This window comes from Epinephelus moara, chromosome 14, assembly GCF_006386435.1.
Source record: "Epinephelus moara isolate mb chromosome 14, YSFRI_EMoa_1.0, whole genome shotgun sequence".
NCBI classification, from domain to species: Eukaryota; Metazoa; Chordata; class Actinopteri; order Perciformes; family Serranidae; genus Epinephelus; species Epinephelus moara.
The window spans coordinates 18,486,904-18,509,109 of record NC_065519.1 but is presented as its reverse complement, the minus strand read 5'-3'; the positions used below and the strand labels follow the sequence as shown (position 1 = coordinate 18,509,109).

At 39.8% G+C, this 22,206-nt stretch overlaps 2 protein-coding genes across 4 annotated transcripts; one reads left to right on the top strand and one right to left on the bottom strand.

Moving 5' to 3' along the window:
* Nucleotides 1-3,739: 3,739 nt before the first annotated feature.
* LOC126400400 (heterogeneous nuclear ribonucleoprotein Q-like) lies at nt 3,740-11,505 on the bottom strand. Of its 3 annotated transcripts, none has more exons than XM_050061035.1 (12): nt 11,351-11,505; nt 9,399-9,558; nt 8,295-8,413; nt 7,873-7,980; nt 6,940-7,053; nt 6,448-6,624; nt 6,170-6,305; nt 5,461-5,666; nt 5,188-5,337; nt 4,952-5,073; nt 4,520-4,845; nt 3,740-3,941 (listed from the first exon to the last, which is right to left on the bottom strand). In XM_050061035.1, the coding sequence occupies exons 2-12, from the start codon at nt 9,544-9,546 to the stop codon at nt 3,913-3,915; spliced, it is 1,635 nt and encodes a 544-aa protein (XP_049916992.1). In that variant the 5' UTR covers nt 9,547-9,558; nt 11,351-11,505; the 3' UTR covers nt 3,740-3,912. The 3 variants fall into 3 exon arrangements, with proteins under 3 accessions (XP_049916992.1, XP_049916993.1, XP_049916994.1); XM_050061036.1 differs by having other exon boundaries at nt 3,740-3,938; XM_050061037.1 differs by lacking the exon at nt 9,399-9,558 and having other exon boundaries at nt 11,351-11,496.
* Nucleotides 9,581-21,305, top strand: cga (glycoprotein hormones, alpha polypeptide). The gene is made up of 5 exons (XM_050061040.1): nt 9,581-11,083; nt 18,548-18,740; nt 18,820-18,931; nt 19,081-19,265; nt 21,015-21,305. The coding sequence occupies exons 2-5, from the start codon at nt 18,714-18,716 to the stop codon at nt 21,087-21,089; spliced, it is 399 nt and encodes a 132-aa protein (XP_049916997.1). The 5' UTR covers nt 9,581-11,083; nt 18,548-18,713; the 3' UTR covers nt 21,090-21,305.
* Nucleotides 21,306-22,206: the final 901 nt, after the last annotated feature.

The window sequence follows — 22,206 nt, the reverse complement described above, 5'->3', positions numbered from 1 at the left end:
AAGGTTAGCTAATTAGTTCCGCTGTGGCAGCCACATCAGTGCTGTTGCTATGGTTACCTGATTAACCGACACTGTACCTGGTGTGTTCCAATAGTCCAGGAAGACAGGTAGCGACTCAAATTTCCAGTAATTATGGCTCTACTTGCCATATCTTTACACAATATACGAATATGTTTGACTTAAATAACACTAGAGGCCTGTTCAGATTAAACCAAACATTAAAATCATGGTCAATCATTTTAATTATGGTTAGAAAAGGCCGAAATTAACAGTGAAGTGGAAGAAACTGAAGTCCTTGAATGGAGCCAGGGCCGTGCAGAGACCTTTAGGGGGGCCAGGTGTTTCAAGTTAAAAAGGGGGGCACATGGAACAATATTTTAAACCTTGATACACCGGAATAATTTAAAGCATAACCTGTTATACTGACCCATACTGAAACAGAAACTGCATTAGTATACCCTTGTCCTTTAAAATATGAATGTGTTTTAATATAATCTGAAGGGAGTTTTCTTTTTTTTATTTGGATAATTATCTTTATTTGATTTCATGCTTTCCGCCATTAGGTTTTGCTTGCAATTTCAATATGACAATCATGTATTCGGTACTTTGGTGTATAAGATTATATGTAATTTACTAACTCTGGGAGGTGTTCGGCTAACATGAAAACATCAGTATATCTCATACAGTACGAGACAAAAGTTACATATACATTCACACCACATGCATTCATTCATTTTACATAGAATACATCCCCCCACCTTGACCTATTTTCTTAAACTGGGGCACCTTGTCGTGTATACTGCTTTCTTTTTTTATTTTATTGTTATATTAACTTCTTTATATATTTTTTTTATTATTAGTCTTTTAGGGCCTCATAAATGGACCTCATTAAACTTCTTTGTTTTATTGTTGTCCTCAGACAGTGTCTTTTCTATGGTCAAATAATATCTCATCAGTTCTCTCCCAAGTCTGTAAAATAGAGGACTTTCCTTTTTTGAGAAATATAAAAAGGAAAGCGGTCTTTCCTTTTTATATTTCTCAAAAGTTGTACAGAACATTAACAAGACTTATGATGGAAAGGTTTTTGTGACAGGTCAAACATGATAATTTGGTGATATTTAAACTTTAGAACTCAATTTAATAAAAAAACAGTCCAGAAGTATATCATAATGGGATTTAATATATTATCCAATATAATGCCTTGGTTTTGGACATCAAGGGGCAAAGGGTCAGGTGCCTAAGCACCCTCCTCCCTCTGCACGTGCCTGAAGAAGGCCCACCTTGCTCTCTGCTCTATGAATGTATTAAGAGAATAGTGAATAATTTTAAGGTCCTAACTGTTAAATTTAGGGAAGCCATACCTCCCACTCATTGCTTCAGCAGATAAACGGAAACCCAGCAACCAACAACTGACCTACACGTATTGACTATAGTTTCTTTACATAGACCTTTTCAGTACAGTCTTTTTAAAATACGTCATGACAGGAAATGTTTCATTACTAGCAATACTCAATTTGGTTTAGCTAGTTTTAGGGGCCCAGTACTGTGCAGAATTGGTCACTTGTGTGGTTTCAGGGTGTCTACAGGAATCAAAGAGTTATTTAAGACACTTTTAGGGACTATTTATAACCAAATTTAAGACTGATTTTTGGACAAATCATCTTTTTCATATTCAAGTGCAAGTATACAGTAAAGTGGGGAGAGTATGAGGTTCAGTGCTAGGTTTAATGCATTTTGGCACAAAGACAAGACGGATAAATTAAATTAAATGTTGGTGGCGATGAACACCTCACAAATTCAGATGGATGATTATTCAAAGACATTTAAGGCCTAATAATTGTAAAATTTATGACTTTTTAAAGGACCTGCAGACACCCTCAAGAACCCTGAGTCCTTGGAGACCCAAGTTTCTCTTAGCTCCATGGATAAAAAACATTTAAAAGGTCCAAACTGTATCATTTCAGGCAGCTGTGTTTCACACTCATTACTTAATATGCAAATGGGAGCCTAGCAATTGACCCAATTTACACATCACGGTTCCAGGAACACTCACTATAGAGCTAGGCCAGTTTTAAATGCTGTTAGATCTGTAACATTTAATTAGGGTAGGAACACACAGCTGTCCGTTTATTGGATAAAACGATCATTATGTTTTATATTTTATTCTTGACTTCTCAGTGATGCGTTTGTAGGCCTTTATCTGTCAGGCTTAAATAGAAACACAAAGTGCATCATTTTTAACTAATGAGATTGAGACATTACCATCACATGAAGAGAAACTTACATCATTGACATCCTTTCAAAAACCTACCTGTTGTCATATTGAATAAAACACCAGCCAATTAAAAGCAGAGCATTTGCACCGCATGAAGATTTTATCCAAAGACTAAGACACAGATAGAAATCAAAAACTTTATTACAAAAATAAGTTACACTCACCTCCATTTTACAGTATAAAACAATTTATTTGCAGGAATGCAAAAAACGTTGTTGGCCACCAACAATAGTTTAAAACTGCTAACATCTTTTTTTCAAAAGGTGGTTGTTATGATTTTATTGAGGGAGTTAACTGTATAGAAAACTGGGATTGAAGAGCAGTTTCCTTTTTGCTATACCCGGAAATAGAAATCCTTCACTGCAGTATCCCTTCTACCACTATATGACTATGATCCCTCACCAAATCATAGCAGCTAACGTTAGGCACACATGCTCACTGGCTGGGCAATATGGCAATTCAGTCATCCGTACAAGATTAACTCGGAAAAAATCGTTCTCATAGTTGCTGTCTTGGGAGCTGGGAAGGGATCACTCAAGATTAATATGATCTTACATGATGAAGGATTGGATTAGGTTGTTTTACATGATTCTGATGTTTGAAAATGTATTGGTATCAATATAAAAACAAACCCACTGGAATAATTCAGTGGCACAAAAGGGACACTGCAGGGCTTTATTTTTGTTTTTTATTTTTTTAATCAAAGGCAGTTGGATGCCTCTGATGTTGAAGCCTTTACAAAAGTAACATTTTATTCGAAAAACTATACAACCAGTAACTACATACTCTGAAGAAGCAAGGCGGCTAATTCAGTTCAAAATAGGATAAAAGCAGGGCTTGTTCAGACTCATCATATGAGATTGTTTTGCATGCCCAGTTTGACTGTTTGCAGTGTCAGAGCTGCAGCTAAAATGACTATATTACATTAAGTACATTGTTTTTGCGCTGCAGCTCTTGTGCATATTTTGTATGAAAACAAGCCCTGCTTTCATCAATATAGTTTCCCTATTTACAGTACAGGCCGGGTAGTTTAGTCCTCTGTACTGAGGTAGTCAACCAACCCTTTAAAGACAAGTTCTGAAAAGAACCACTTTCCTGGAATGCCTGACTTATCCATGCCAGGTGGGTACACCCTAAAAACCTGCAAATGTTCTCTGTCAAACATCCAGATCAAACGATTAAGAACATGGATATTCCGACAATAAAAATTGCGATTAGCACAAAAATATACAATAGCATCAAGCTCCTTTGAGCCACTTCAAACCCACGAACTTAAAAAGTGCAATTTTTCAATAATTATTTAAAAATGGCATGTTCAGGGACAGGGAAGGGGGAGATTGTAAGGGCAATACATAGAGCCCTGTAATTCAGGGCTGGGGCAAAGAGGCTGTGGCGAGTATTTAAAATCCTCCGGTCATCTTTTCTTTTTTTTTTTCTTTTTTTTTTTTAAGGTGGCAGTTTCAGAAACAAATAAAAAAAAAAAAAAAAACATGGGGGAGGGGGAAGATGCTTCTTCTGTAAGGCTGGAATATCATTGGACCTTTTTGTCGTGCTCTTTTTTTCTTTTTTTTTGTTTCAACATCCATTGCAGCTTACGGTGTAACCCCACACATCAAGTCAGTATCCACTGTGACAGGTCAGGACCGCCCTCGGCCCCGTTTCCCTGCTGGACCAATGAGAGGACACATAAAATTAGTACAGAATTTTGACTCTTTCACTCCAACACTCGTGTTGCAAACATTCCCCATCAATCAGCATGCTGACACACTAATAAAATTCCACAAAATTCAGACTGAGGACAGTGTTTGCCACGAGGCTGACCACCTTAAAAATACAGTACGTTGTCAATGACCTTTGTCTGCTGCCAAACAAACTGACTGGCTGGCTGCTCTGAAAGATGACACCTGTCAGGGATTAGTTATGAGGCCAATAAGCAGGTGTAACTTCAGTTTAAGTGCAGCCTTATAATTACTACAAACTGCATTTTAAGGCAATCAATACCTGCACTCAACTCAATTTTCCCTCTCTACAGCTGCACTCATTTGCTAATCTGCTACACCCCTTCCATCCCTGTCGTTTGCTTAAGTGGATGTTTTGATAGCTGTGCACAGACAGAAAATATGCAGACACCAAGACTGAGCTCACGAGTCGTATTTTCTCTTATATTAAAAGACCCCAATAGAGCATAATGATGATGTCACCCACTTTGAAACTAACAGCATCTCACAGACAAATCTAATTTACCTCTGCTTGTTCCAGGGCCCCCTCGCTGGGAGAAGCCCACTCGGCCCCTCGGTGTGACGCCACCACGGCCCCTGGTCTGACTGGCACCTCCACGGACTCCTCCCCTCGCTCCTCGTACTCTCCCGGACCCCTGGAAGTCGTCATAGCCATAGTACGGGTCCTCATAGCCGCCCCGGTAGTTGTGGTAGTCGTATCCGTAGTAATCGTAATAGTCTTCATAGCCGTAATAGTCAGGGGGGTACGAATAACCTCCCCGCCCACCTCGGCCTCTGCCTCTTGTGGGTGGTGGCATGTGGGGAGGCCCGTAATAATAGTATTCATCATACCTGAAAGACGAAACACAGACTCAACATTAACATCCTGCTTTATATCAAGATTTGATAACCAAAAGACTAAAAGGTCACGGGGTTGAGCTGCATTGTTTGCGCTTACATTTGTGTTTTAGCGGCTTGTCTCTGGGCTTTGCGCTCTTTCCTCTTCTGGTCGGGGGGTTTGGCGAAGACGATTTCAATGTGCTCACCCTCCAGGTCTTTGCCGTTGAGATCAGCCAAAGCCTGTAAATTCAAAATGAAAGTAAATGTTTCCACTGAAATCACAACAAACTTGTTAAATATCATGATAAACATCTTCTTGGGAAGTGCAGCATCAAGGACTTTTTTCATCCATACCTTCACAGCACCATCTCTTTCCTCGAAGTGGATGAAGGCATAGTCTTTCAATTTTTTCACCCGCTCCAGCTTGCCAAACTGACTGAAGGCCTTTTCAAGTATCTCTTCTGTAACAGTGCTCGCCAAGTTCCTCACAAACAGCACCTTGACCTGGTGATGAAAACACAGATTTCAGGTTTCTTTGGGGGTTTTTTGCAGAAAAAGGAACAAACACAACAGCAGGAGACAGTCAGAAACTTATTCTGGTCCCTGGCCTCTGGCCCTGTGCCTTACCTTGGCCATGACCTCTGGGTCTGGGTCCTCGATGGGATCAGCCCACTCCACGGTGACCACATTGCCCCACACCTTCACCTTGCCGCTCATGAGCCGGCGGCGGGCCTGAGCTGCCGTCTTGTGGTCTTCATACTCCAGGAAGCAAAAGCCTCGATTTTTCTTCTTGTCGTCTGGCTGGTGGTACAATATGACATCATTTAGACCCTCTGTAACAGGAGAGAGAGGAGGAGAAAAGGCAACAGGGGGTTAACTGGATTTATTCGGCAGAAATCACCATTACATCAATGGCCTACTAACAAATCTGCATTAAGAAATAAAAGAAATTCTGTAATTTAAAAGCTTGATTAAAAAACTAATTATGAAAAGTGTGAAAAGAGGATTTTCACTTTCGCTTTAACCTTGAGTGCAGGAAATGTCTGAAGTCAAAAAGCGAATTAACTACATTAAGTGCCCAGTCAGATCTTAGCGGTAAGCCATCATGGTAACGTGAGTCACTCCGGCATAGTAATGAGGTCATCATTTGGACACAGACAGACTGTCAAAGCTTCACCCACTGATTCTTATATTACAAACCTTAAACGCAGAGCTAATCTCATCACAATTGTCCGACAAGCAAAACATAAATATTACGAACATGTAGGAATGAAGCTGCTGAATTAATGTTACACTATTATACATAAAGAGAAATCAAAGGCTGCTACTGACTCACCTGTAACTTTTGCAAATTCTTCAACAATCTGCTCTTTTGTTTTACTCTTGGGGATGGAGCCAACAAACAGTCTATTATTGGCCACAGAGATGCACACGCCGATGTGTTTACCCGGTCGAATTTCATTGTTGTTGCACTGCAGAAGGATGTAGGAGATTGTAAGTGAGAGGGAAAAAAACATAGCTTGCTTGTTGACTCATTCTACTGTCTGCATTTTAACTAACAATTCAATCAGAGCCTCTCTTTATCCGGGCATACTTGCAGCACAATGAACCTACCAATTTGACAGCCTGCTGTGCAGCTTCTTTAGTGCAGAAAGTGACAAAGGCGTAGCCTCTGTTCAGGCCACTGAGAGGATCCATCATCAGGCGCAAGTCCCAGATGGGGCCAGCTTTCTCAAACAGCGGAACCAGCTCGTCCTCAAAGAGATCTCTGGGGATTTTGCCTACAAATATCTGCCAGGTTGAGAGGAGAGGAAAATATGGTTCATGAGAGCAGCTCTTTAACTTGACATCAGCAGGAAAGATAAGGCATAGATGGCATTTAGGGAAAAGGTATCCAGTCAGCTCTTAGCGGTAAACTATCAGTGTAACCATGGTTACTACAGCATGACAATAAAAGTTTCATCATTTGGACACCGTATGAAACCTGAATGCACTCAGCCCGCAGCTTAGAACAACCAACTCAACAGAGTGAGTAAGTAAAAGTGCACCGTTCTTGCATCTCCAGGCTCAATGAGTAGTACAACTTCAAGGCGGCATGTTCTGTACCTCTGTACCGATGGTGGGCTGTGCCCCTGAGTGAGCAGACTCTGGCGGGGGACCTCCATACTTCCTCTGGCCTGTTGTCACATCAAGTGTGTAGCCAGTCCTCTCCAGCAAAGCCTGATCACAAGAAAACATGGAAAAGAAAGAAGCATACAGTTTAATTCAGAGGTTCCAAAATGGTGGGTCACAGTCCAAAAGTCAGTCGCAAGTTGATTCTGAATGAATTCCAAGTGACTCATGAACCTTTCAAGTTTGTAAAAACACTGTATTTTGAAGCACAATGAACTTCCGGCACAGATGTTTTATTCTGAAATGCCACTTCCTGCTGTACAGTGAGTAACTAACAGACAGCTACTTGACAGAAACAGCAAACCAGCTCAACAACATCAAACTCAAGTATGACGCCGAATATATCAAACTGTGTGGATCTTGAACTTATGACTAAAGGGAAATGTGTATCCAGTGACTGGACCAGTTGGGAACCACTGGCTTAATTGACAGTCACAAGCCCGTTTTATACAGTCTGTTCAAGAGGGGAATGTTGTGCCATTATTCTGCCACTCTGGATAAAACAAACAAGTAATAGAGGAGCAGTGCTGTTCTGACATTAAGCTGGCAGTGGAGGTAGTAACAGAATCTGAATTGACATCTGTGTAAAATGTGGGAGCCGTTTCTTTACACCAGCTTTGCAGAATGTTTGTTACAAAAAAAACCCAAAAAACTACAGGTATTTTTTTAAAAATGAGGAAAAAGCACATTAAAAGCGTGCAAAAAAAGGACAAAAAAAATCTTATTTGAATGTGTCTCACATTCAAACAGCGTCCTGGTTACAGAGATGAAATATTTTCACACTCAAAAGCATCGCATCAGCATTCACACATTTTGTCCCGAGCATGAAATTAGTTACAACTTTCTGAACAGAGAATTAGTTCTCACTTTGATTTTGGCTTCATCTGGTCCTTTATTGGTGTCTGACACTTTGGTCCCTTGTTTCTCTCTCTGTCTGTACGTCTTCATCACGCCACAAAGAAAGGCACTTTTGTTCTGAAAGGGAAAAAAAAAACACAACGACTAAGTACTATCGAACAATTATTATGTAAATAAAACGTATCAATAGGCCAACGTTTGATTCTTGGTTTCACACAAAATGAGTAAGCTGTTACACAAGATAGAAAAGGTCTGTCTTTCAAGATAAAATCAGTAACAGCTAAGAGCTATTGTGCAACTACAATTCAACTCTACAGTGCCACTTTACATCACACTGCACATTATAGGACAATCATCCACTTTATATCAAGGCATCAGAAATGAAAGGTCCAAGTTATCTAAATACTACACCAACAGTGCCACAGGCATACCTGAACATGTGAGAGGTCGCTGTCCTTAAATTGCAAAAGGACTTGCAGAGCACCTTCTTCGTTGAATTCTTTCAGAGCCTCGATTGCTCGATCATCTAAGTCACTGTGTGACACCAAACCTGTAGGAGGAGGAGGGGGAAAAGACAGAGAGAGAAACAATGAGCTACTAATAAAGAAGACTGATAAATTTTGCATTACTACGTCATCATTCAGGCACAGAAATTTAAGTACAACTGAAACATTTGCATGCGAGTCACTTAGCATGACAAATATATTTTCAAGTTGTGTAATGGATATGTAATGAGCACTGCAATTTGGAGGAAGGAGTGGGACCAGCCTAATCTAATGGAGCTGTATTCAGTGGTCAGGCTGCACTTTGCTCTCCAAACCGGCAAGTTTTTGCAGAACTAATCACAACAGATGTGACAGTGCAACTCGATATGCCAGTGCCCCTCTATACTGTGGCTGGGAGTTTCTAATGAGCCGGGCTGCATTCTCCTCTATGGAGGGGCCGTCACCTGTCCCAGGCAGCCACACACCAGACAGCTGCTGCCATTGTTTCTGTCTCAGCCCCATCTGGCTGAAAAGGCCAGAGTAGTACTTTTGTAGATCTGACTGACCAAACAAGTCCTAAAATGACCCCCAGACTTTGTCACTGCAGCTCCCTCCACACAAACTGATAAAGATGTGACCAAAGCAAGAGATAACCTAAGCTGTGCCTGATATCATACTTACACCAGCTCATCCCTACTGCAATAATTTCATGGGATGTGGGGAAACTTAATAGAAATGAATGGAGAGACTGGACAGGCTAACCAAGACACTCGCAGGGAGAGGACAATTCATTCGCCCTGACACCAGTGATCATGCAACCATGTTGGGAATGCAAATGCTGCAATCATTTACACATTTTCACATTGGTAATGTGTAATTTAATATTTTGTAGCACTGCAGTACCCATTTTGGTAGGAAACCACAAAAAGTTGCTTCATGATCCCAATTCCCCCATTCAAAAAGGTGATAAAATGACAGTACATGCAAGAAGTTGATAAACATAAAAAAAATTGCATATTTGAATATGCAAGTATATTCATTGTGCCTTACCTGCTATGTAAATTTCATCTAGTTTTTCAGCAACTTTCTGTGGTAAACCAGCTTCTAATAAAGTCTGGAAGTGCTCAGAATGGGTAACTGCAGCAGAGGTGTCCATTGGTTCTTCTGGACCATTTCCATTAATATGTTCTGTGGCCATGTCTCCAGAAATCTGTGTAAATGCAATGAGCCAAATTAATCCTGGGTCAAGGGCAAGACTTGGGATGTATTCAGAAGAGTGCAAAGTCTCAGGCTTGTCAGGAAAATAATTTTAAAAAGCATTTAAAATGGTTTGACCATTTCTGATCTTGGATACAGAGTGACTTTTATATTCATATATGCACAGATTATCAATAAACAGGGGGTGTCACTGTGTGCAAAACAAGTTATCACTGTTGTGCGTTCCTGCACAGTCTGGAGACTTTTCACTATCCTGACATAACACTCGCAGCTCTCAGCTTGCATGAGGTAGAAGCCCAGAAACCTGTATATAGGCAGTTGACAGATGTTTCAACATTGCACGCAAGACAGATAATGCACATACCAAATTCCCCACAGAAATCAATCGACTGATATCGTGTAAAAGCTACTTGGTGTGTGTCCATGTGGCAGTATTTTCTAGTCTGGTTTGTCCTGGGTTGAGAAGTTTGTGCAAATGGTGCCTAACGCCTGTATCACAGTCCTCTTGGTGGCTGCTGGTGTAAACGCCTTGTCCGCTTTGGTCTCTAAATTACATGTTAACTTACCTTCTCACTGCTGACTTCAGCACAGGCTAGATAGCCGATACACGTGTTCCATCAGAGAGTGAGCCCCGGTTTCCGGTAGCTGACCAATGAACAAGTATGCACCCTATTGCATTTTGATTTTGACACTTTGGCAGCACATACTGTGTCACTACGGAAAGTACTCCCAATCGTCACTTTAGTAACCAACCATTACTCCCAGTAGTTTGTATAGACACATACTGGGGCACGAACTTGTGCAAACAGCAATCTAAGTGCTCCATGATCACATTACTGTATCCGGCACCGCTGGACTGAGCAAAACGTGGACGGCAATCTTGTGTTTTGGCCTAACGTTAACTTAGCTGCCGTTACCCTTCGCTAATATTAGCTCTAATACACCATGCAGCCGATATCTTTATAGGTCTGTTAATCAATACCATTATATCGGTAAGCACGTGCTTTCTCTGAGGTTAAAAACATTTCTGCAACCATCAAAGTAACTGGAAAGCCCTCGTGCGAACCCATTTTGGATTTAAAATATGTGATGTTGACAAATCTGTGGGAATAATTCATTTTAACCGATGTTAATGGTAACGCTAGATTTAGCGGGGAGAGTCTGACTCGCACACGTTGAGGCTAGCTAGCTAGCGGGCTAGTTTGCACAGCTAATGTTACAGCCAGCAAGCCAACTTGGGACCTTCATCGGGACAATAACATGACGCGCTGGTGTGCATTTCCTATGAATGCATCTGCATTTAGTATTGTGGACGGCGAAGAGTGTGTCAGTTTATATAGCAGTAACGCATGACCGTAAATTGTTGCTAGATAGCTGGGTTTTACCAGCTAGCTGCTGTTAGCATACGATGACAATGAGCATGTCAATTCCATGATCTGTCAAAATAGGCTAGCTCAAGCTAGCATGCTAATTCGGACGGAATTTCAGTGAGGCCATTGTTACAACGTCATCTGTCGGTAAGGGCTTCGCCAATTCACAAAGTATGGCTTTTAAAATTAATTAGCTTCACCGAGGCCTTGAGAGCTACAGCTTTAGCCTGCTAGATGCGTGGTTTGTCAACGTGCCGCCATATAGGAAGAGTCCATTTTCAAAAAGCCGGTCTGGAGAACTCGTTCCCAACCACCACCAGTTTCCACATTGTTTGAAACAGCACCGCACGATTCAGACTTTTTAGCAATCAATTAAGCAACAATCACGTGACCAAACAGTAGCATTCGCCCTACCTGCCGCTGGATCACCAACGTGTATGGTGTTGATTATTTAGGAAGATAAATGTGATATTTAAAAGACAGAAAAAGTGTAAAACTCCCGGCACTGATCCGGCTTCAGTCATTCACTCTTGATGATGTAAAATGGCTGCCACGTTCACGCCTCGAGTTTTGTCTCGTCGATGGGGTTTCTTGGACAGCCCTGCACGGGCTTGCCTTGTATGCATTTTACAGAGGAGCAGCAGGTCATTCAAAGCATCCATCATAATTACTATCGATGAGTAATTTCACAACAACAGCACCGTTCATGTGGCGGAAACAAATGCTGGCTACTAGAGCAGTTAAACGCCTCAGTACAGAGGCAAAAAAAAGACCTAAAACCAGAACTAAACCTAAATATAAAGTAAACAATAATGAATTAAAATAAGCTAGAATAACAATGAAATAAATTAGTCTATTATGAATAATTTACTTACAATCTACCACCACCCATAATCACATTAATAGCATAATTTTAAAGTTAGTCTCAGACAAAATGCTATTATATTTCAGCCCACATATTCAAATGTAAAACTAGGTACAGTATGTGGGAGCTAAACAGACCAACACTTGTACTTTATACCTTACAGTATTAAGCTTGACTGGAAGCAGTGATGCAGGTCCCAGTTTGAACCACACGGTGTCACTCTTCTCATTGGTTTAACATTAAACTGCTGCATGAACAAAAGAATACAGGTCAGAGTGTGTATGTAGAGCATATAGGCCTATATGATTGTTTATTTGATACAACAAATACAGATACAGACACACAAGAGGCAAAGGTTTGCACTTTTGAAGAGTTCTGTTATGCATAACTATGGCAATTTTTGCTGATTTCCTGAAGGGGTTTTTGCAATATTAGGAAACATTAGGCAAGAAAAGTTGTAGTTATCATCTATGCATTTCAGACAGGGTCAGATTAAAAAAACATAACTTGTGTCTGTGTATGCTGGGGAAAATCTGGTTCATTTTTACTAGATTATTTGTTGTTATCTTGTTTGTTTCATGTCTGCAGCCTCATGTCTGTTTGTGCTGCTGTGTTGGTCAGGATACTCTTGATTGATTTTTAATCTCAGTGTGTATTTTTCTCAAGACAAGGCAGTGATATATACTGGACACACACACACACACAAATACAATTTGTGGAAATAGATAATTGTATTAATTTAACCTTTATTTAACCAGGAAGTCCCATTGCGATTGAAAATCTCTTTTGCAAGAGAGACCTGGCCGAGGTAGCAGCCAATCGAAACACATTAAGAATGCAACAAATACAACATATAACACAAAAATCCACAATTAAACTATGCAAACATAGTGACCTCTCAAGAAAAACAAGCACATGTCTCTGTCACCACGTTCTTTATGATGCCCTTAACTTCATTCATGGATATAAGTGCTTCTAATTTTACATCTTTTGAAGATTGTTCCATGTCCATGGTGCACAGTAGGAAAATGAAAACTTTTCCCCAGATCTGCTAAAACCTGGGGTACATTAAAAAGCAACCACCTGGAGGAGCGTAGCTGGTAACTACCAGAGCTGACACTCAGAAGGGTGCAGAGGTAGGCTGGAAGTTTGCCCAGTATTGCTTTATAGATAAAAAAAATATACCAGTGCTGTTGTCTTAGAATGGTCAGTGATGTCCAACCCACCAAATCCTAAAGGCTGCAGTGATGAGTAAGTGACGTTGCATTTGTAATAAAACGTGCAGAGCAATATTTTGCTATTAAGTGTCACAAATTGCAAGTGGAAACAAATATTTTTGGTCAAAACTGATCAATCAATCACCACTAATTTTAGCTATCACAGCTAAATGACCTGCAGTTAAGTAGCCACACATTCACCCAGCAACCAGCAATGGTGCTCACAGGTGTATTCAACTAACATTAATGTCTTAATTAGCCTATGTTATATTTGTCAGATAGCCCTGGGTAAAGTTTCAATCATTCATGTTGCACTACATGTGTAATTTATGTAGACAGTAGGCCTAGTAGCTGTCATTTATTGCATTTGTATAGTGTAGTGTTGCATTGATAAATGCAATATGATATAATATAACATAATATAATTCATTACAATATAATATAATATAATATAATAGGGAATGACTTTAAATTTTGAAGTCAAAGCTTGTTCCCTCCCATTAGTGACACCATAGCTGTGGCCTTGCTTTTTCTCCTGGTTAAATAAGGGTTAATTAAAATAAATTTGTTCTCAATATCTTACCTTGAGTTGAAAGTGAATGTCAACTGCAAAATTCCAAGTCAAAAAACTACACCCAAACTACACCCAAACCAAACTTTCTGGGTTCACACATTTGGACAGTCCAAGGTTAACACATGACTCATTATCAGTGCCATCATGTGAAAATTACATGTGTCAACTTTAAAATACAAGTGTTGCAGTGACAATAAAATGCACAGTATGAATTCTGAATTGAGCTATCTGCTATTTTCATCATAGCCAGAATGACTGATGGGCTGAATGTTTGGCTCATGGCTGAAATAATAAAACTTTAGCAGGTAACTGACTCCAACAATCCCCACAGGTATACAGCACTAACAGCTGGATGATGACAGCTGGAATAATTTTAGGAAGAACTTGCGCAGCTGTTGAGGAATAGAGCAACAGGATGATTTTAATGTTTCACAAGGAAATGTAGCAAACACAAACATCTTAATGACACAGGACAAAAACAAACGATGGCAAAGTGTAACATAAGGATTAAGAAAGAATATACCAGAATTAAATATTATCAAAACCAATCAATGAATATTATCTAAACAAATACTTCCAGCTTAGTAAAAGCTTTGCCGTAAGCTTTGTCTTCCTTTTCTAATCATCCCCAGACTGTTGGAGCCCCCACAAACTCTACAGGTGGAGTTCATAATGATGTCTGTTTGGAATTTATGTCGCTACAATAAGTCTGTTGCTTATGACTGTGAATGCTCCTCAGAGAACAAACGTTTAGCAGCTAAGACAGATCTTCAAGTACAAAGCAATTGGTTCAGAAAGTTTTGCATTCCACTGTAAAACTAATATGCAGCAGGTGCCAAGACTGTAAAAGAGGCTGTATGTAAGTTTTCAGGTATTAGCCAAAGCTCTGTCTGCAGAATTTGTGATTTTGAACTGCTAGAACTATGAAACAAAACTCTTTTTGGCCATAAAAAGTCAAATGACGATCCAGGTTCTGAAATCAGCATCATGTTTGTAGAGGTATTTCCAAGATAATCAGGGAGAAAGCTCCAGGACGTGATTTTAGGTTTTTTACTCATCAACCCAAGCAAAACTACATGGTTCCTGAACAACTTCACTTTTTCCAATGCACCACTGATATACTGTTGTCTAAGGAGAAGTGTATGCCTGCATGCATGATGTCAAATTACTTACATGAAGTGTTACTGTGATATCCCATCAAAATGGTGCTTTGCTTTAAAGAAAAAATATATATATTTCAGAAGAATGTAAAAAAAAGTGTTTGTGTTGATCCGTCATATAAGATGATTCGTTAAAATAAATTCATCATATTGAATATATGTTAAATAAGCAAAAATCATTCTGCTGTGAGATGTCGGATAGTTAAAACACTTCAATTTAATGACTGTTTAAAGTCAGTCTTCAGTTTGGGGATTGAGCCAGGCAGTGGTGGTGCCAAGGGATGGCAAGGGGGGCCAAGGCCACACTGATGCAAATTTTGACCCTGTCTTTACTGAAAATTCATTCATTCATTCATTATCTGTAACTGCTTATGCTGTTCATGGTCACTAGGGCGCTGGAGCCATTCCCAGCTGTCATTGGGCGAGAGGAGGGGTACACCCTGGACAGGTCGCCAGACTATCACAGGGCTTACACTGCCTGTTCAAGGCGGCAATATTGTGTCATTATAACGCCTCATTGTTCTGTATAAAAGGTATGATTGTGGAATGGGTGGACAGAGTTGCCTCGCCTCTGAGCTAGGAACGGTGGTAGTAACACTGCTGAAACGGCATCTGTATAAATGGGACAGCCGGCAGGACAGGATCATGGGTGTGACATTTTGACGACATGTTATGCATGCATCCCACCGTGGGAGATTTAAAAAGTAGCCTATACCAGTTAGCAGCTAACTCAAGGAAGAACAACAGCTGAAAATGTCCGCAAATTGGGAAAAACAATGACATCTGGGAGCCCCTTACCTTCTGAGTGAAGGATGAGATAAGCCCAAGATTTTCCCCAGATGGCCACCCCTATGATAACTCTCTGGGGTCGCCACTGGAGCCAGGATTATAAATATGATCTGACTTGATGGGTTTCATGTTCATTTTCAATCATCATTCTCTTTTATGCGTCTCTAAATATTCTCATTAGCTTCACAGCCAAGAAAAATACAAAGCTCATCTAATCACTCCATTTGTTGTCTGATGTCACTGACATATTGATGCCACCCAGAGCACCTTGGCTTTAAACTGAGCTTGGCTGAGTGCAGACATGACCTGCTAACCTCTCCGTGCTCTCTCCTCTACAGCAACAGAGGCAGTGCTGACACCGGAGCCCCTGAAAATATATCTGACTAGTGTTTCACCGAGTGTGACCGTGTAGGCCACACAATTTACTCTGCACCTGGGGCTTTTCCGCATCTCTGTGGTTCTCATTCTCATCCAGACGGATCAATGTAGTATACAAAGAGAGAATCTGAGCTACCTGCAGAACATAAGAAACTCAGCACCGCTCCTTGTTTCACAAATCAGGAGGCTGTTAAGCAGGTTAATGAGAGAACACAAATATAGAGAGAAGGTCAGTGTAGTAAAATAATTTTTGTGTGTTAATTCTATTTATTTTAGAGGACATTTTGTTTGATGTTCATGATATTGCATGTTCCATACAGCCAAAGCAATAGCACACAATGCCACAGCCAGTATTGTCAGCAGGAATGACATGTAGTACCACTTATAATAGGATTAACATGTTACAAGTACTGTGATTGCAAAAGGACTCCCACACACTGTCTGACTTGCAATATAAAATGTATTTGCGACGTTTCGGTACTAGACCTTCATCAGGCAAAACAAGTACTGTGATAAAAGCCAAATAAATAGCATGTAAACATCTGTGTGATTTAAAACATCTTCCATACTTAGTGAATTGCGAGTCTTAGGCCAAGGATTTATCACCATCACAACCAAGGACACAGGACATGGGTGCTTAGGTAAACAGACAGATGAAAAGCAAAATAAATTCATATTCATCCTTGACATTTCGGATGTCGGAGGCGGGCAGATGGATACTCCTTAACAACGATCAGATATCCCCAATTATTCATAGCTTCTTCCATCCATCAAGTCCCCAGTTTTCAAGAAGCCACGGCACTGGAAATGAGCTTTGCCTCGATATACTGTAGTGTAAAATTATGGGTAAAAAGAATACACCAAAAATAAATGATTGCTGTAATGTTTAATTGTTATTTTTGTTTAGTTAGAGTTATCATTATTTTTTGTAATTTAATTTTTTTTCTTTAAAGCAAAGACATACAGCAGCATTTCAGTAGAGAGTTTTGCAAATAATTTGATTAAGAGAGCTGTATACGACATTCAGAGCGTCTTAAGTCTGGCTACACGTATATCCCACTGACTAGCCAATCGCCACGATCTGCTGATAACTCCTTTCTGACACAGTGGCAGAACAGCATTGTCCCAGAGGCGTAATGATCACCCTGTAGTTCCCCCTTTGGGTTAACACTGTTAGTTCTGTCAGCACTGTTGCTATTAGTAGCACTGTTCACGCTGTTGGCAACGTTAGCTGCCAGCTGTTTGCTCTGTCACTTCAATGCTGTGAGCTGTGTGCAGGCAATCCCGGCTTAGACTCTGAAACGTAGTTATGCTCTATATATCACATTAAGCTCCTTTCATCGTTTAGTCTATGAAATATCAAAATAAAAGTGGAAAAAATGGCCATCACATCATTAAATGACAGGTTTTGTCTGATGTAAAATCCAACAATACTCAATTTACAGTCATATAATGACAAAGGCAATCAGCAAATTGTGCATTTACGAAGCTTGAACAACAGAAGGTTTGCATTTTTCACCTCTTTTTAAAATTTCGAAACATGTTAAAATGATTTATCAATGGTCAAAATAGATAGGAGGGTCAGAGCCTTCACAAATTTGGTATTTCTGACTGGAAATCAATGGAATTTTACCCCAATTACATTTGATTTTACAGGTTTTGTGTTGTTTTTTTCTTTTATGGAAAGAAAACAAACAGATCTTGTCATTGTCAAGGGAAAACATTTCAAGTCCACGGGTTTAAATGCTGAATAATATTAAGGATATTAAAAAGAGAGAAATGGATCCAACAACTGTTTTAACAAGTCCGTGACACCTAGTGTACTGAGGAGTATTAGGAGAAAGGCATAAAGAAAAAAAAAGGGAGGTGTGGGAAGTTTTTTTAAATTATTATTTCGCATTTTGAAAATAAAGTTGATATGTCGAGAGTAAAGTCAGCTCATCTGGTTCATCAAATTGTGTCTTGTGATACAATCCTCCACAGGTGTAGCAATGGATACCATTGCATTGTCCATTACCAGCAATTTCAGTTTGCATGAGTGCTGCCACCCTTCCCAAAGTTTTTGTGGTTTCTCCCTTTGAACAGATGCAATTTCAGCCCAGTCTCCTAAAAGTCCTAAAAAAATAAATAATAGCCTTGTCTCTAAAACCAATTCTGTACAATTTCACCCGTTCATGCATTTTGTGGAGGCAGCCATGTGCTAAAGCGAGTAGTTGTAGTTCGACTTTTTTCTCAACATTTCAACTTTATTCTCGTAATTCAAAACAATCAAAAAAACTTCCTCCTCTCATTTTTTTTGTCCTGAATGCTCTTCCGTACCTAGAGTGAAGACATTGTTTTAAAAGTGAAATTTCAGCATCACACTTTGACACTCTTCCTAATTTCTAAAAACACTTCAAAGCCACTTACAGTCTACAAATGGTCTTTCTGCTGCGAAACAAAATGTCCCAGAAAAACACCAATGACCCTCCCTTTGCTGTGACATGACAAATAATAACAACCTCCAGTTACCAAGTAACAAAAACCCAGGGATTAAACGTAGCATTCATAGTCAGGGTGAAAGAATGATGTTTGTAGAACTATGTTTTGACTTTCTGGGATTTATTCTGATCATTCTGTCCTTTAAAGGGATTATGGGAAAGGTAACGAAGTGGCCAGATAGTTGCTGAGATCATTGATAAAGTTGGTAGGCTCCACCTAATTCAGGAAGAGGCCACAGACTGAGGGACATGGGTATAAAACTACATGACGGGACGGACGTCCTCAATAAAAAGCTGTCCTGCACAGAGGCACAATGAAGAGTCAACTCTCTCTCAACATGGTAATACTCTGTTTCTATCTCAGACTTACTCACGCTTTGATCCAACAGATTTCTGTCTGACCATTTTCTGTTTTATTAGGTAACTGCTGCAACCACGATGGGCTCAGTGAGATCAGCTGGACTGAATCTTCTCCTGTTGTCTTTTCTATTTTACATAGCTGATTCTTACCCCAACATTGACTTACCAAACAGTAAGATTGTTAGGTGCTCTCGTCTGCTTTTATTTGTCTCTACTCACAAAGATTATACACTGTGCTTTTAATCTCAATCTCAAGATCTCAAATGTCCCTGGCACTGTATCACAAGCTGTCCATGATCAATAGTATCGTCTTTCCTCCAGTCGGCTGCGAGGAGTGCACACTGAGGAAGAACAGTGTTTTCTCAAGGGATCGTCCGGTCTACCAGTGTATGGGCTGCTGCTTCTCCAGAGCATATCCAACGCCTCTCAAGGCCATGAAGACAATGACGATCCCGAAGAACATCACCTCGGAGGCCACATGTTGTGTCGCAAAACACAGCTATGAGGTACAGGAAAACAACGACATGTCTACTACTACTACTACTGATAATATTAATGATATTTATTTGTGTGTGTGTGTGTGTGTGTAGGAATAGAGCTTGCCCAGGGAGTTGAATGTTAGGTCCAGCACTGGTTAGGTCAGCAGTAGTGTAAATAAAGTAAGTTCATTTACTTAAGTACAATTTTTAGGCCTTTATACTTAACATAAAGGTCGAATGGCTGTATTTTGGGAAATGGTATGTAAAGAACTTTAGCACATACTATGATATGAGGTTCCTAACAGTTGTTTGGTGCTTTATCTATGTAAGAAACCATACTTAGTACACTACATAGTATTTTCTCTGAGGAAATTGTTATTGCTAGTGATAGATATTTGAATACATATTGCTAGTCGCAAGTATCACTAGGAACTGGGGTAGAGAAACAGCACCAATGAAGTACCAATGGCTAACAATTGTGGAAGATTTTTTTCAGTGGAGATATTGACACACATACTGAGACTACAAGAAGCACAACTAGAAAGAAAATGGGAGAAATGGACTCTATGCAAGACTCAAAAAGACAACACTGGCCTGGATAATCAATAGATACACTAGTCCTTCAGGCTGTAAAAATGTGTATTTACCCAAGTAGTTTTTGTCCAGTCAGCTCTTATTTTTTTTCAGTTATTTTATCATTCTACTATGCTGTTGTAACCAACATGTGAGAGTCACAAAAATTGTTTTAATAAGTCGAGTGTGCAGGATTTAGTAGCATCTTGCGGTGAGGTTGTAGAACTGAAACCTCTCCCATGTGCCAAATGTGTATGAGAGCTACGGTGGCTGACCCTGTCTATGACCTTATGACCCTATGACCCTATCTAGAGCAGTGTTCCATATCTATATGTAGTTATAAATGGCTTATTCTAAGGTACCAAAACACAGCGATTCTTCGTTTCAGGTAATTATAAACTAATGAAAATATAGTTAGGAATATTACAATCCATTTCTGTCAGTAGATGCGCCTAAATCCTACACACTGGACCTTTAAATAATCCAGTGTTATGCTACTTTATACTTCGACTTCACTGCAGTTCTGAGGAAAATATTATGCAACATAACAGACATGCTTACAATGCACTGTTAAAAATTAAACAGTGGTTCCCCACCCTTTTTTGGTTACAGAAAATCAGTGTCTACTTGGAGGTCCTTGATATGTTTCAGATATCCATTAGTTGTTTGCAGTTCCACCAAAATTCCCCTTGAACTTCTCAGATGGTTTCATTTAAGTGACTGTTCAAGGTCCAAAGAGGTGAAATTACCCAATATTTAACAAAAAGCAAAGATACAGATTTGTGTGAGAGAGCTTTGGTTTTTCTTCTCTGCATCAATCATCTCACAGACGCCTCTTGGAGGGGCTCTAGATTGGGAATCATCTGGTCAGTCACAGGGGCCAGTGTTCTGCAGGATGAGTCATTTTAGTTTTGATACATTAAAGAAGTCACAACTGCCTAAATCTGTCTTAAAAACAATATCCAGGTGCCCAAATGATCACTGAAACAAGTTTTGCTTTCTGTAATCCTCACTCCTGTTCATACTGGCCATACTGGACAGATTCCTGTTTGTTATTACGATGAACATTTAGCTAAAGATACTCATACCTTTGCTCACACTTCTAAAAACAGCATTTGACCATACAGCATGTGCTGCTGCAGACTGATGCAACTCTGTCAGTAACCACTCATGTGTCTTCCTCCTCACCTGTGCCTTTTTCAGACAGAGGTGGCCGGCATAAGAGTGAGAAACCACACAGACTGCCACTGCAGCACCTGCTATTTCCACAAGATATGAAGACGAGAAACCGGAGGACCATTCTGCAGCGCTCGGCTTGGCGGCAAACTGTGCTTCTTTTAATTTGCACAAGCTCTCTGTTTTAAAGTTTTAATGTTCATGTGTTGCCAGATGATATTTTTGTGGCGTTCATGTGTCTGTGTACTTAGCCTACATTTGGATAGATGTAGTACAGTAGTAACTGTAGACTGAAAAGCAATTAAAATGTGCAACCCAGATGTTATATTGTCATGATTGTGTCTGAAACTGAAATGCATTGGATTGTGGTGTGAGTGTGCTGGGAGCAATTGTTTTGTGAATGTTGCAAATCACCAAATTGCTTTGGATAAATGACCAATGTAGGTAATAAATACAAAAGTAACTGTGTGAAAGTGAAAATGGACTTTGAGGTTAATAACAGGTTTGTACCAGGACAAATCTGACTCCAATCACAACTGGCAGCCACATATAAATAGCCAATAAACAACCAAACTGAAATAGAAGCCAACATCAGAGAGAAGTCTTTATAATGCTCAAAAAAGGGGAAAATTATGGCAATATCATCCTCTACAATTACATGACAACTGAGCAAACTTTATTTGCTGATAAAAATGGCTCAATACGATAAAAAAAACCCTCTAGAAGAGCTTCAGAATTTACACTTTGACATTAAAAGTTTATTTAATTTTAAGTTTGTGTCAATGGTGGTGCGTGGAAATTTAGAATAAATCCATCAGTTTATTTGTGGATATTAATTTAGCTTCATTTTGTAGGTTATACAAAATTTCAAGAAGTCATAAGAACTATACAATGACCAGTAATATTTTGGAGTCACTCTTTTTAAGTTTGTAATGCTCCTCGTAATATACAACCGCAAACATAACACTTTTATAACACTTATATTAACATGACTGACCCCTGTTAGTGAATATGAGCCCTGCTGATGTGTCCCAACCATTTCACACTGGATCAGGGATGTTGCTGGAGCTGACCCTGGTGTGCACTCTCATTATTCTGGAGCATGGGTGGATTATGAGACAGTGGGCCCCTGGGTTCAGATATGCAAAAGGCCCCATCAGCGCTCCTACAGAGGAGCTAGACACACAGACTTTGTGGTGGATTTGTGTTTCTTTGCAGT